Source organism: Diabrotica virgifera, chromosome 7 (genome assembly GCF_917563875.1).
Source record: "Diabrotica virgifera virgifera chromosome 7, PGI_DIABVI_V3a".
NCBI lineage: Eukaryota > Metazoa > Arthropoda > Insecta > Coleoptera > Chrysomelidae > Diabrotica > Diabrotica virgifera.
The window spans coordinates 127,120,251-127,133,605 of NC_065449.1; the positions used below are offsets into that span (position 1 = coordinate 127,120,251).

A 13,355-nucleotide genomic window follows, 5' to 3' on the forward strand; every position below is an offset into this window, starting at 1 on the left:
TTGCAAATTCCTCGGTAGAATGCAGCAGGATGTGGTTACCCATACTGAAAGAGGAATTCAATAGAAAGAAAATACCACGATTAGTCAGTCAATAACATATCGAGTTAGTACAAATTTTATATTTTAGTATTACTTATTGTATATCTATGTATTATTAATATTATTTATAATTTAAACATACACATTAAAGTCAGAATTTGGTATTAGTTTTTTGAAAGTAAAATAAATGTAAGACCAAATACTTACGATGTCGGGATAGTATCACCAGGTTTTTTCTGGTTTTCCCTCGTGATTTACTATGAAATCTCTAACGCGAGAATTTTACTGTCATCGTTGCATTTGGTTGTCTTTTTAAAGAGAGATCACATGCTATGTTTTTTTTGCGACAGATATTCTTGAGTTAAGATTGATTACATGTAATCGAATGAACTATCTTTTAGTAAAGTCGTCCCAGGATCGCAACTCATAAATATTGGCGATATCATTTCAAAGTCTTCTACTTTAAAATGTATAATATACGTCTAAATTGCCAATATAAATGAGTCAGATTAAATAAATTATTAGAAGAATTTTTTTACTTAGCAACAACATTTTTGTTTATTTTAGTAGTATTTTGTATTTTGACAACGAAACCCGATTTGGGCTTCGAAACGTTAATAAATTCATTTTTTTTAGTAAAATTGTGGCTTATTTCCCATAGAAAATACTTAATTATAAAAATGCCACAAGGAAATAGCTTTAGAACAACATGTGAATTATTAAAAAAGGGGGGGGCTAACTTCGTCCCTAATTGTCCTAGGACAATTGTTTTTCGTTCTAAATGTGTTTAAAAATTGAGTATTTCTAAATATGAAAAAATAATTTTTCTATGGGTAACGGTTAAAAAGTAATTGTTTATAAGTAAGCAAAAAATCGACATGTTTTTGCAAAATAATTTTAGATTGTTTAAAATTACTTTTTGTCATTTTTTTTAAATTAAATTAATAGTATAAATGTTCCTCTTTCATAAACTGTCCGAAGTATTACTGTAACCTCACAATTTTCTGACTTATAGTGTTGAAAAAAAAAATGAATTTGGGATAAACAAATTAAATAACTTTTAAACTATTTGACCAATTGCTTTGACATTTAAAATATAATTTAAGCACAAGAAGTCTCAGCATTCCGTGTAATAAGAAGGTTCTAACTTAATTTTTACATAAGTTATGAACATTCATAAAATCTCAAAATTTATGATTTATTTTGCAATTTTCTAAGCAACAAATAAGGATAGACATATTCAGCGAACGATATATTGAAGTTTTTTTATATGATTTATGACTTCTCAAAGTTTAGAATGCTTCACTTTTTAGTAATAACGAAAAAAGCGAAAATTTACCGTTTTGTGATCTTTATTTGTTTATAACTACGTATATCATCAAAATCGGCTGCAGGAAACATATAGGTTATTAATATAGATGTCCATACTACTCAAAAAATTTGGTTTCGGCCTGGAGGGGATGTGTCACGAGAAAAATCTTATTTCTCTGAACTAGTATGAAGATTTAAGAAAGGTAAAACTACATTTTAATTTTTCTTTCATAAGTTAAAAACAATTTTTTTATTCACTGATATACCTTTGTTTATCCTTTTCATCTAATCGTTTCTTCAATTCTTCAATTTGAGATGCTTGGCTATCACCGAATTCAATATCTTTCGTCAATTCGCGTTTCAAACTGTCCTTTTCTCTTTTTAAAGTTTCAATAAACGCTTTAGCTTCTAATAGTTTATCTTTGTGTGCTTGATGAACTTTTTGAACATCTTCTTGCCAAGCAACGATGCGTTCATATTGAGATTTCAAGCTCAGGTTGTTTTGCAGTACGGTGTCCTGAAATAAAAACAAAAACATTTTGTCGTGTGTTTTTAATTATAAATTCGCATCGTTTGCAAAATGCAAAAAGGCATCGTTTTAACCGTAACTATTGCCTAGATTGTACTAGTCCAGACGCGTATGACTGGACCAAAACCAATATGCCACATAATTTTATTTTTCTGTATATGAACACCTATTAACTATTATAAATTAAATCAAAACGGGAACTGGTGTATGTTTTCATAAAAATTGATAGTGTGTAAATAAATTTATTATAATTCAGCTCAGTACTTTCAGTATTTTTAAATGCCATCATCAGAGCTATCGTCTCTTAGTTGTAAATACCTCAGATTAAGAGAAATCATTGAACAAACACATTATGAATATAAAATTGACCCAGGGATCAAACCACTGGTGAGGGTAAAACCCTTAAAATATATATAATAATAATCACATTTAATGTGTTTTAAAAACGGCTGTATAGTAACAGCTGTTAACTGTAAAATGGTAGCCATTTATTAAAATACATTAAATGTAATTATTATACAGTACGTAAATCGTTCAGCTGGACATGGGGAATATACATTCAGAGAATTGTGGCAACTGCGCTAACCTGTGTTAGTTGAAGCTTCTGTTCGAGTATGAGTTTTTGGTGCAATAGAGGAATATAATGAGTGAGTGTTGTGAGTAATGTGAAAGGCTGTCCATAAATAAATCAAAAACAAAGTTTATGATTATGAGTTAATAATTTTACTTAAATTTTTAAAATATTTAATATTTAAAAACTAATTTCAAAACTAAACAGTTTTCCCATTCCCTTACGCCAAAAATTTTTAGATAATACCTTGTCATATTTTGACGTTTATTTGTGTCAGTCGAAATGAGTTATCAATTTTGAGGTTAATGTCCCTAACAACCATATTGTCGTTGAGAGAGCTTAGTTGCCACAATTGTCTCAATATAATAGAATGTATGTATTTATGTATCTAAATATATACAATGTATGTTCCCTATGTCCAGCTGAATGATTTACGTACTGTATATATTTTAAGGCTTTTTACCCTGACCAGTGGTTTGAACCCTGGGTCAATTTTACATTCGTAATGTGTTTGTTCAATGATTTCTCTTCATTTGAGGTATTTACAACTATGAGACGATAGCTCTGATGATGGCATTTAAAAATGCTGAAAGTACTTAGCTGAATTATAATAAATTTATTTACACACTATCAATTTTTTTTTAAATATACACCAGTTCCCGTTTTGATTTATATACAAGTGTGTACAAGTCAAACAGTATTTTTCTATTATAAATTAAACGGATACGATAAAGCTTATATAGTGATGAGCGCGTTAATAATCGGCAAAATAACGCAAAAGATGGAAAACATAATACATTGTGAAATAAAAAGAGATGAAACTAGTAGAGGTAGAAATTATCGATATAAACGTATAAATTAACATTACACCATAGGGTTTCTAAATAGTATTAAATTTGTAGTGTTAAATGGCCTTGTAGAAATAATATATTATGTTCAAATTTTTGTAGAGTGTCAGGTTAGGTTAGGTCATTTCCTAGAATTCTTAATTAATATTAAAAATAAATAATAAATGTAACTGTAGAAAATTGGTCGCAAATTTGGAAATAAATCAGTTAGCGATTAATTAACTGGCGATGAATCGGCCGGCGATGAACTGGCGGCGATGAACTGGCGGCGATGAAACGTCCTAGACCGAACTAGAGGTGGGAAACTATGTAATGTAATGTTAATTTATACGTTTATATCGATAATTTCCACTTCTACGGGTTGTATCTCTTTTTACTTCACAATGCATTATGTTTTCCATCTTTGCATTATTTTGCCGGTTATTTTATCACTATTTATGCATGATACTATTATGTATGATACACATAAAGTAGAAGACGTATTAGTATTAAGAAGACTGAAGTGCGGAACTGAACACTGTGGCATTTTTTCTGCTCGGCCGCCAATTTGTAACATACACCAGAATCAGTAAAACAAAAGTTAAATAAATATAATATTCCTAATAAATAACAAAATAAAATCAACTTCTAAGTAATATGTATAATAAAAATAAAATACCAATCCGGGTGAACGAATCGACGATGCTACGATCCGCTGTTTATACCTCCGAAAAATAAATAGAGGCAAATACGATTATAATCCGGTCAACTTGGACATAAATTAGTGATCAAATAACAAAAAATCCCGGAAATCCAAATTTTGGTGGAGAGCTGGGGTTTACCATTACAAATAAAGTTTTAAAAATCCCCATCGATCCTATGTGTGCAACGTATGTTGCAATGTATGCAAAGTTATTCGGGGTCAAAAGTCAAAATTTTAGATTTTTTGGATTTTTCTCGAAAACGTTTTATTAAAAAAAACCTCAAACCAAAGTTGTAGATCTTAAAATTCTCTATAAACATAATCTTCACAATTTTTTTCCTAAGAGTTACCACCCTAATAGCACACAACGTCCTCTTTACGTCCAAAATAGGTCCATTTTTGGTCTAATGTCCATGGACTATAAACAGACATCCGAAGTTGGACGTACTTCAGGTGGAATAAATATGGACGTCCTTCGGACGTCCGAGGTTGGACGTCATTCAGGTGGAAAAAAATTTAGGGCACTCGTGGGAGTGTCTACAGAAGTGAAAACTTCTTACGAAGCAACCCCCTTCGGGTATACACTCTATCCCTCCTCCAACCATTATAACTTCGGTCGAACTTATAAGCAATTCAACCTACAGTATATAAATTACTATCTCGCCGTGTCGATAACGATCGCGAGATCAATGTTTTTTCCCCATCCAAAGAGAAGTGCTATACCTACATTATATACGCATTGGGTGCTTCCTATACTATTTATACATACGTACACATAATACATAAACGTACAGAATTTATTTTGGCGAAACAATGACGGTCACGAATTCAATGCTTTTTCCCCAACCAGAAAGTGCACAACATCGTTACAGAAGTTTTTACTTCAAAAATGCTTTAAACACTAATCACTTTAATCACTTATAGTGTAAGTAGGGACAGTGTGACTGACCCATCATGCGTTTGCTTGGAAAGCTCCTTCGGGTTCACACTTTATACCTCCTCCAAACATTATAACTTCGTTCGAACTAATATATACGCAATTCAACCTATAGCACATAGTACATAAATTATTCTCGCCGTAGCGATGACGGTCCCGAATTCTATGCTTTTGGCACCATCCCAAAAGTGCACAACGTCGTTAAAGAAGTTTTAACTTCAAAAATACTTAAAATTCTAATCAGTTATAATGATTGGAGAAGGGATAATGTGGCCCCTCATGCGCTTGCTTAACAAGCTCCTTCGGGTACACACTCTATCCCTCCTCCAACCATTATAACCAGTCGAACTTATACGCAATTCAACCTATAGTATATAAATTACTAATGCTTGCCGTAGCGATGACGGTCGCAAATTCAATGCTTTTTCCCGTCCAAAAAGTGCACAACGTCGCTAAAGAAGTTTTGACTTCTAAAATACTTTAAACACTAATCAGTTATAGGGCAGAATACTCCCCCAAGTAAAAAAGGAATTAAAACTAGACCATCTATCTACATATCGACCAACCTACTGGCCAACAGATCATCGAAAAATACCTGACTGCCTAGATTTCTTCATTACAAATGGTTTTGCACAAGGATACCTAGACATACAGTCAAATTTTGATATTGCCTCTGATCATACACCAGTAATTGCTACAATTAACTCTTCGGTAGTATTAAAAGAAAAACCAATAACCTGATGCAATAACAAAACTGATTGGGATCTATTCCGAAATAAAATTAAAGAAAAGCTAAACCTAGCTATATCCTTAAAGAATGCAAAAGAACTCGAAGATGCGGTGGAGTACTTCACAACACTGGTCCAAGGGGTTGCATGGGAATCAACCCCTACCACAACACCAAAGCAAAAACAAGTAAACTGCCCCCTAAATGTCAGAGATATGATTAACGAAAAAAAAAAGACTAAGAAACATCTGGCAAAGAACAAGGCACCCAGATGATAGACGAAGATACAATCGAGCTGCAAGGCAGCTAAAAGAAACACTTAGAAGACTTAAAAATAAATCATTCACAGAATATCTACAAAACTTATCACCCTCAGCCGATACTAACTATAGTATCTGGAAAGCCACGAAACACCTAAAACAGCCACAAGATCAAATCCCACCAATTAGAAAACCTGATGGTATCTGGGCCAAAACAGATGGAGAAAAGGTAGAAGTTTTCGGTAGATATTTGGAGGAAGTATTTCAACCGTTACCACCTGCAAACGGAATTAATGACGACGAAATATATGCATTCCTTGAGGAAAACGAGCAACAAATGGAGCCTATTAAAAACTTCACAATAGAAGAAACTTACGACGTTATAAAAAATCACTTATGACCCCAAGAAGGCACCTGGCTATGACCTGGTTACCGGCCAAATATTAAAAGAACTTCCTAGAAAAGCGGTCGTTATGTTGACGCAACTCTTCAACGCAGTTCTAAGACTGAAGTACTTCCCTGCACAATGGAAGGTAGCAGAAATCATATTAATTCATAAACAGGAAAACAGCCAAATGATCCTAGCTCCTATCGACCAATCAGTTTACTACCAGTCCTGTTAAAAATAATGGAAAAGTTACTGATGAAGAGACTGATGGAAACTGTCGCAGCAAAAAGCTTAATCCCAGACTATCAATTTGGGTTCCGTCAGAAACACTCGACAGTAGAACAAGTGCATCGTGTTGTTAACACAATCATCAAAGCATTCGAAGATAAAAGTTACTGTGAATCAGCTTTTTTGGATGTGAGCAAAGCCTTTGACAAGGTGTGGCATGAGGGACTCCTTTACAAATTAAAAAAGCAGCTACCAACAACAATATATTTGATTCTAAAATCCTACTTAGAAGAACGATACTTCAGAGTCAGATATGAAAATGAAGTAACTAAACTACGCATCATCAAATCAGGAGTCCTACAAGGGAGTCCTTTACTAGAAGGAATAAATAACGCAAGGATTGATTCTAGATATAGAATACTCCTCAAATACATATACGACAATGCAACTATGCAAATAAATGTATCAGAAGGTCTAACAACAAGCAAAATAAGAACGGAAAGAGGAGTTAAACAGGAAGACACTATCTCTCCAAAATTATTTACCCTTTCATTAGAAGATGTGTTCAAGAAATTAAATTTGGAACAACGTGGAATTAAGATCGATGGCAGATTTTTAAGTCATCTAAGATTTGCCGATGGCATAGTACCCATAAGCAACAATACAGAAGAATTAATCTACATGCTAATGGAGTTTAAACAAGAATCTGAAAAAGTGGGTTTAAAAATGAACTTTAATAAAACAAAAGTGATGACAAATCAACATATTACAATCGACTTAGATGGAAGTGAGATAGAAAGTGTCGAAGAGTATTTATATACCTAGGTCACACGATAAAACTAGTTAAGCACAATCAAACGGCAGAAATACTAGAAGAATCCGGATGACTTGGACAGCAGTAGCAAGACTCAGTGATGTGTTGAAGAACAAAAAGATACCAATAAATCTAAAGAAAAGAGTATTCAACAGTTGTATTCTACCAGTTATGACCTATGGAATGGAGACGATGACACAGAGGTATCAGCCAATAGATCGAGAATGACACAGAGGCCGATCGAACGAGCTATGTTAGGGGTATCTCTGAGGGAACATATACAAAATGAGGACGTGCAAAGCAGGACGAAAGTGAAAGATGTAGTTAGAAGAATTGCGCAAATGAAATGGACCTGGGTAGGATACGTTGCACGACAAAACATCGAAACGTGGACGAGAAACGTTGTACATTGGAGACCACACGAGCACAGGCGTAGTTGAGAAAGGGCACAAAAACGATGGCTAGACGACATCAACAGTCGTACTTCAACAGCGTAGGTGACAACATCGTTAAAGTATAGAACAATTATTAATAGTGTAGTAGTAATATTAATTATTAATTAATAGATATAGTTACAGTTATAAGGGAATTGTGAGTTCTTAGTGCATTTATATGGAGGTGGATAGTGAGGGGAAACACCCTCCTCAACCAGATCCTGGTGAAAATAAAGATCCTGCAAATCAGATAAGTGGTTCAAATAATTTAAATTTAGTTCTAGATTCTCCTTTAATAAATAAACATGCAAATGATCAAAGCAATAAAAATCAGTTTTTGTCGAAAGAAAAGTTAGTTGATTCTAGTTTAAATTCAACATCGAGTTTTTCGGTTTCTAATGATAACGATAATAAAGTTAAAACAACATTCTTTTATCAGTCTACCGATACGGCTGCTTTTCAAGTTTATATTGAAAACAATACGGATAATTATACAGGGCAATTAAACGCAATAAAAATTGGAGAAATAATATTAACAGCATATCCGCAATTAGATAATAAAATAAAACAAAACAAATACAGTCTATAGGGAAAAATCGGATTCGGGTATTGTTGAAAGATTATGCAAGTGCTAATATACTAATAAAATCACACATTTTAAAAAATAAAAATTTGTCTGCATACATTCCTAAATTTTTAATATTTCGTTTGGGAATTATTAGACACATTGATAAAGATTTACCAGTTGATTATTTGAAAAATAAAATTAGGGCCTATGATTTTCATCGTAAATTTGAAGTTGAATTTGTTAATGAATCGAAAAATAAAAAATTCAAATAACGAAATAGAATTTTTTAAATGATTGACAATATTTGTGACAATATTTGTTAAATGAGAAAAATATTGATATAGCTTGCTTGTCAGAAACTAGATTTACATCCAATAAATATTTTAATCTTCCTGGCTACAATATTGTGAGGGATGACCGTTTAGACCGCAGTGGTGGTGGAACGGCCATACTTATTAAGTCGAAACTTTTGTATACGGAACTACCGACCTCTGTTCCCCTACCTAATTGTAATCAAACATCCATTATTGTAAAATGTAATGATAAGAAAAATATTACTATTGTATCGCTTTACATTCCACCAAAAACAAAAATTTCGTTGCATATTTGGGATAAATTCTTCAGTTCTTTTAAGCCACCTGTAATCTTTACAGGAGATTTTAATTCGCATAATATTGCTTGGGGTGGGCCAAACACAGACTGCTATGGCATAACACTTATGAAAGCCCTAGACCGAAATAATCTATATCTAAACGATGGAACAGCTACATTCATAGGAAATTATTTACAAACTCAGTCAGCTATCGATTTGACAATTTGTTCTCCTTGTATAAAACATTTACTACATTGGCAAACATTAAAGGATCTTTATGGGTCTGATCATATTCCATGCATTATACAAATATATATGTCTCCCAAAATTAATAAATCATTATCTTGTAGAAAATGGAACATTAAAAAGGCTAACTGGGATCTATATTATATGGAGTCCCATGAACAGGTTAGTAAAACAGAAGTTGGTGATTACACTTCTTTTATACAAATTGTAGAAACCACAGCAAACCTTTCTATACCTAAATTTAAATCCAATCAATGTTCAAATAAAAATAAACAATGGTGGAATGAAAAATGCCAGTATTTAGTACAGAAACGAAAAAATAGTTTGCATAAATATATGAATAATCCCACATTAGATAATTTGTTAGAATATAAAAGAACTGATGCTATAGCAAAAAAAACTTTTAAGCAAACAAAAAAAGATATCTGGATAAATTATTGTAAATCTCTCAATAGATCAGTACCTCTTAAGACTATATGGAAAAAGGTAAATAACTTTAAAAATCGCAAAATCCCTAATCAAAATCAATCAGATCAAGACGAATGGCGAGCTGAATTTCATAACATTTTAACTCCTCCATATGTATTACCTGATCCAATCTTTCTTGACTGTCCAGGGGTGACAGAACACCATAATAGTGTCAATTATCTCACCAATCAGTTTTCAAAACAAGAATTAGATATGGCATTTAAAAAGTCTGCCAATACAGCTCCAGGTTTTGATAATATACATTATTCTATGTTGTTTAACCTTTCTAAACCAGGAAAAATTTTGCTTCTAAATTTACTAAACGATATTTGGTTAAATAAAATCGACATACCTTCACAATGGAAAAAACTATATTTTAGTTCCCATACTTAAGCCAGGAAAACCAAAAGATCAAGCATCGTCATATAGGGCCATTTCTTTATCATCATGTGTTTTAAAAACATATGAAAGAATGATAAAATCACGACTAGAATTTTTTTTAGAATCTAATAAACTTATTCATAGTTCTCAATTCGGGTTTCGAAAAAAAAATCGGCATATGAAAACCTGGCCAATATTGTTACAGATATTCAACTATCACTTTCCAATGACCAGTCAACATCAGCTTTATTTTTAGACATAAAAGGGGCATATGACAACGTAAAATTAGATATATTATATTTAAAAATGTGTCAAATGGGGATTCCTCACAGTCTAGCTAAACACGTATATATTGTATACAACAGAAATCTATTTTTCAGAGAAAATCACTCATTCTCTGAATGCAGATAACTCTGACAAACATCTATGGGGCTGCCACAAGGTGGTATATTAAGTCCTATACTATATTTAATTTACTCAAGTGATTTAATTGTTGACATCCCACAAAATGTATCTATTTTGCAATATGCCGATGATATTGTTATTTACACTTGTCACAAATCCATTGAGATAAGCCATAAGCAACTTAACTATGCAGTAAAAAATTTAGACAATTGGACTTTCAATAACGGCTTATCAATTTCCGAAGAAAAATCAGTATTAGTTACTTTTACAAGAAAAAGATTTCGTTGTCCTTCTCAAATAAAGTTATCAAAATATGTATTTCCTTACAAATCTTCCACAAAATTTTTAGGATTAATTTTAGATTGTAAATTAAATTGGAAAGAACACATAAATTATGTAATCAAAAGAACAGAAAATAGTGTAAATTTATTAAAAACTTTCAGTCATTCCTCCTGGGGAGGGGATCCAAAAATAATGTTACTGTTTTATAAAACACTCGTTAGATCTATTTTAGATTATGGTTCTTTATTTTACCATTCAGCAGCGGAATCAAATCTTATAAAAATAGATCAAATAAAAAACAAATGTCTTTGACTCAGTATTGGATACTTGGGAAGTACGCCTATAGACGTCATGGAAGCTGAAACATGTGAACCACCACTGAACCTGCGTAGAAGATTTTTATCTGACAAATTCGTGTTAAAGTTAAGTTGTCAGAAATCTAAGGTATTAGCTAAAATATCCAGTTTAGCCAGTATGGTTGTGACATCTAAATATTGGGAGAAGAAAAAAACACCATTATTAGTTGAAAGTTTTATTACCAATGTACACAGATATGAACAACTTTATCAATCCAATGGTATCCCTTTATGGAATTATTCCTATGAAATGTTTCTATATCCAGTAAAGACTCATATTAATGTTAGATACTTGTGTCAAAACAGTGATATTATACAAAAAGAATATTATCGGGATTGTACAGTTAAGTGGAAGGAGTATGAAAAATTTATACTGATGGATCGAAATCGGAACATGGAGTTGGTTGTGCCGTTTATTACCCTTCTAAAAATAATAAGTTAAGAGGAAACAGTAGCGATCAACAGGTAGCGAAAACGTGTTCCAAGATTGCGGCTGTAATTTTGAATATTTTTTCGAGATATTTTGGCACACGTATTCGTAATATAATAAAGAATGGCGGTACAGAGCCCAACTTAAAAGATATATTAATATGTGGAAATTACTCTGTAATTAAATACAATATTAAAAAAACGAGCCTGTACCGCCATTAAGAAGAACAAAAAAATACACTTTCTTCAAATAAATTTTTTTATCCGATGCCTAGATTTTGTGTCATTTTGGAACTACTAAAATTTTTTATTTCATTAGTAGTTCCAAAATGACACAAAATCTAGGCATCGGATAAAACAGTTTTTGAAGAAAGTGTATTTTTTTGTTCTTATTAATGGCGGTACAGGCTCGCTTTTTTAATATTGTATTTAATTACAGAGTAATTTCCACATATTAATATATTTTTCAAATTGGGCTCTGTACCGCCATTCTTTATTATATTACGAATACGTGTGCCAAATATCTCGAAAAAATATTCAAAATTATAGCCGCAATCTTGAACGCGTTTTGGCTACCTGTTGATCGCTACTGTATCACCTTAATACACAAACTACCAGAAATGTTGTCAATTTTCAGTGCAGAGCTTATTGCCATAAAACTAGCAATTAGTATGGTTTTAGAACAAGAAGATGATAAATTTGTTATATTCACAGACTCAAAAGTTCTGTAGAAAAACTTAAAAACCTTTGTTTAAATCCTAATTTAAATTATATACTGCTTGATATTTTGGAATTGTATCACAATGTATTAAGTAGGGGAAAACAAATTTATATTTCATGGATCAAAGCCCATTCAGGTATAGATGAAAATGAAGAAGTGAATTCTTTAGCAAAAAATGGTGCGAAAAATGGAAGAATACTCGGATCAAAAATACCAGAGTCTGACTTTATTCCAATTTTTCGAAAGGAACTAAAGGAAAATTGGCAGTTAAAATATGAATTAGGAGAGAAGGGACAGTTTTTTAAGAATACACAACCAAAAATAAGGGACAAACCATGGTTTGAAAATATATGTAATCGTTCAATTATTCGGATTATAAATCGAATGCGCTGTAACCATGCCTTATTTCCAGTAGGGCTTACAATACCGAGCCAAAATCTCAATACCGGTATTTGGTATTAAAAATTTCAAATACCGGGATCCCGGTATTAAAACCGGTATTATGAATAAAAAATATACACGTTATATTTATACTATCGTCAGTTGTTATATCGACTTGTTTTTAAATACTATATGAAACCTATTATATTGTAGCGGAAGTGGCTTATCCAGAGGTGCCAGACAGCGTTTTAGAAGTAATTACACTAATCACGCTACAGTTGGTGTCGGTGTTCGGTAAACTTAGTGCGATATAAATAAGTGAATTACAGAGAGACTTTAAAAGACTTTTGAACTTTATTCGTCGGGAATAACCGGAGTGCGTTAATTGTTCGGTATTCGGAAAGACTTTAAAAGACTTTTGGACTTTATTCGTCGGGAATAACCGGAGTGCGTTGATTGTTCGGTATTCGGAAAGACTGTTAAAAGACATTTTGGAAAGTACGTGTGTGCCGACCAAAGATGTTGCTACAAGAACTTACAGTAAAACAGCTCCGTGAACAGCTAGAGGAACGGGATCTGGACAGCAGTGGGCTCAAGATAGTCCTACAAGCACGACTCGAGGATGTCCTCACGAAGAACGGAGAAGACCCAAAGACGTTCCACTTCCAGTCAGCAGAACAAGTAATCTTATCGAAATTAAAAACTGTTTCTGAAACGATCGATGAAACTTCTAGAAGAAGCGACGAGAAACTTGAAGA

At 32.5% G+C, this 13,355-nt stretch overlaps 1 protein-coding gene across 3 annotated transcripts in view; it reads right to left on the bottom strand.

Moving 5' to 3' along the window:
* The window catches only part of LOC126888112 (optineurin-like), a 729,505-nt gene that overhangs the window by 294,706 nt on the left and 421,444 nt on the right, over window positions 1-13,355 (bottom strand). For all 3 annotated transcript variants that reach the window (XM_050656128.1, XM_050656129.1, XM_050656130.1), the window contains exon 4: window positions 1,617-1,867. In XM_050656128.1, the coding sequence (XP_050512085.1) occupies window positions 1,617-1,867 (251 nt within the window). The remainder of the gene's footprint in view (window positions 1-1,616; window positions 1,868-13,355) is intronic.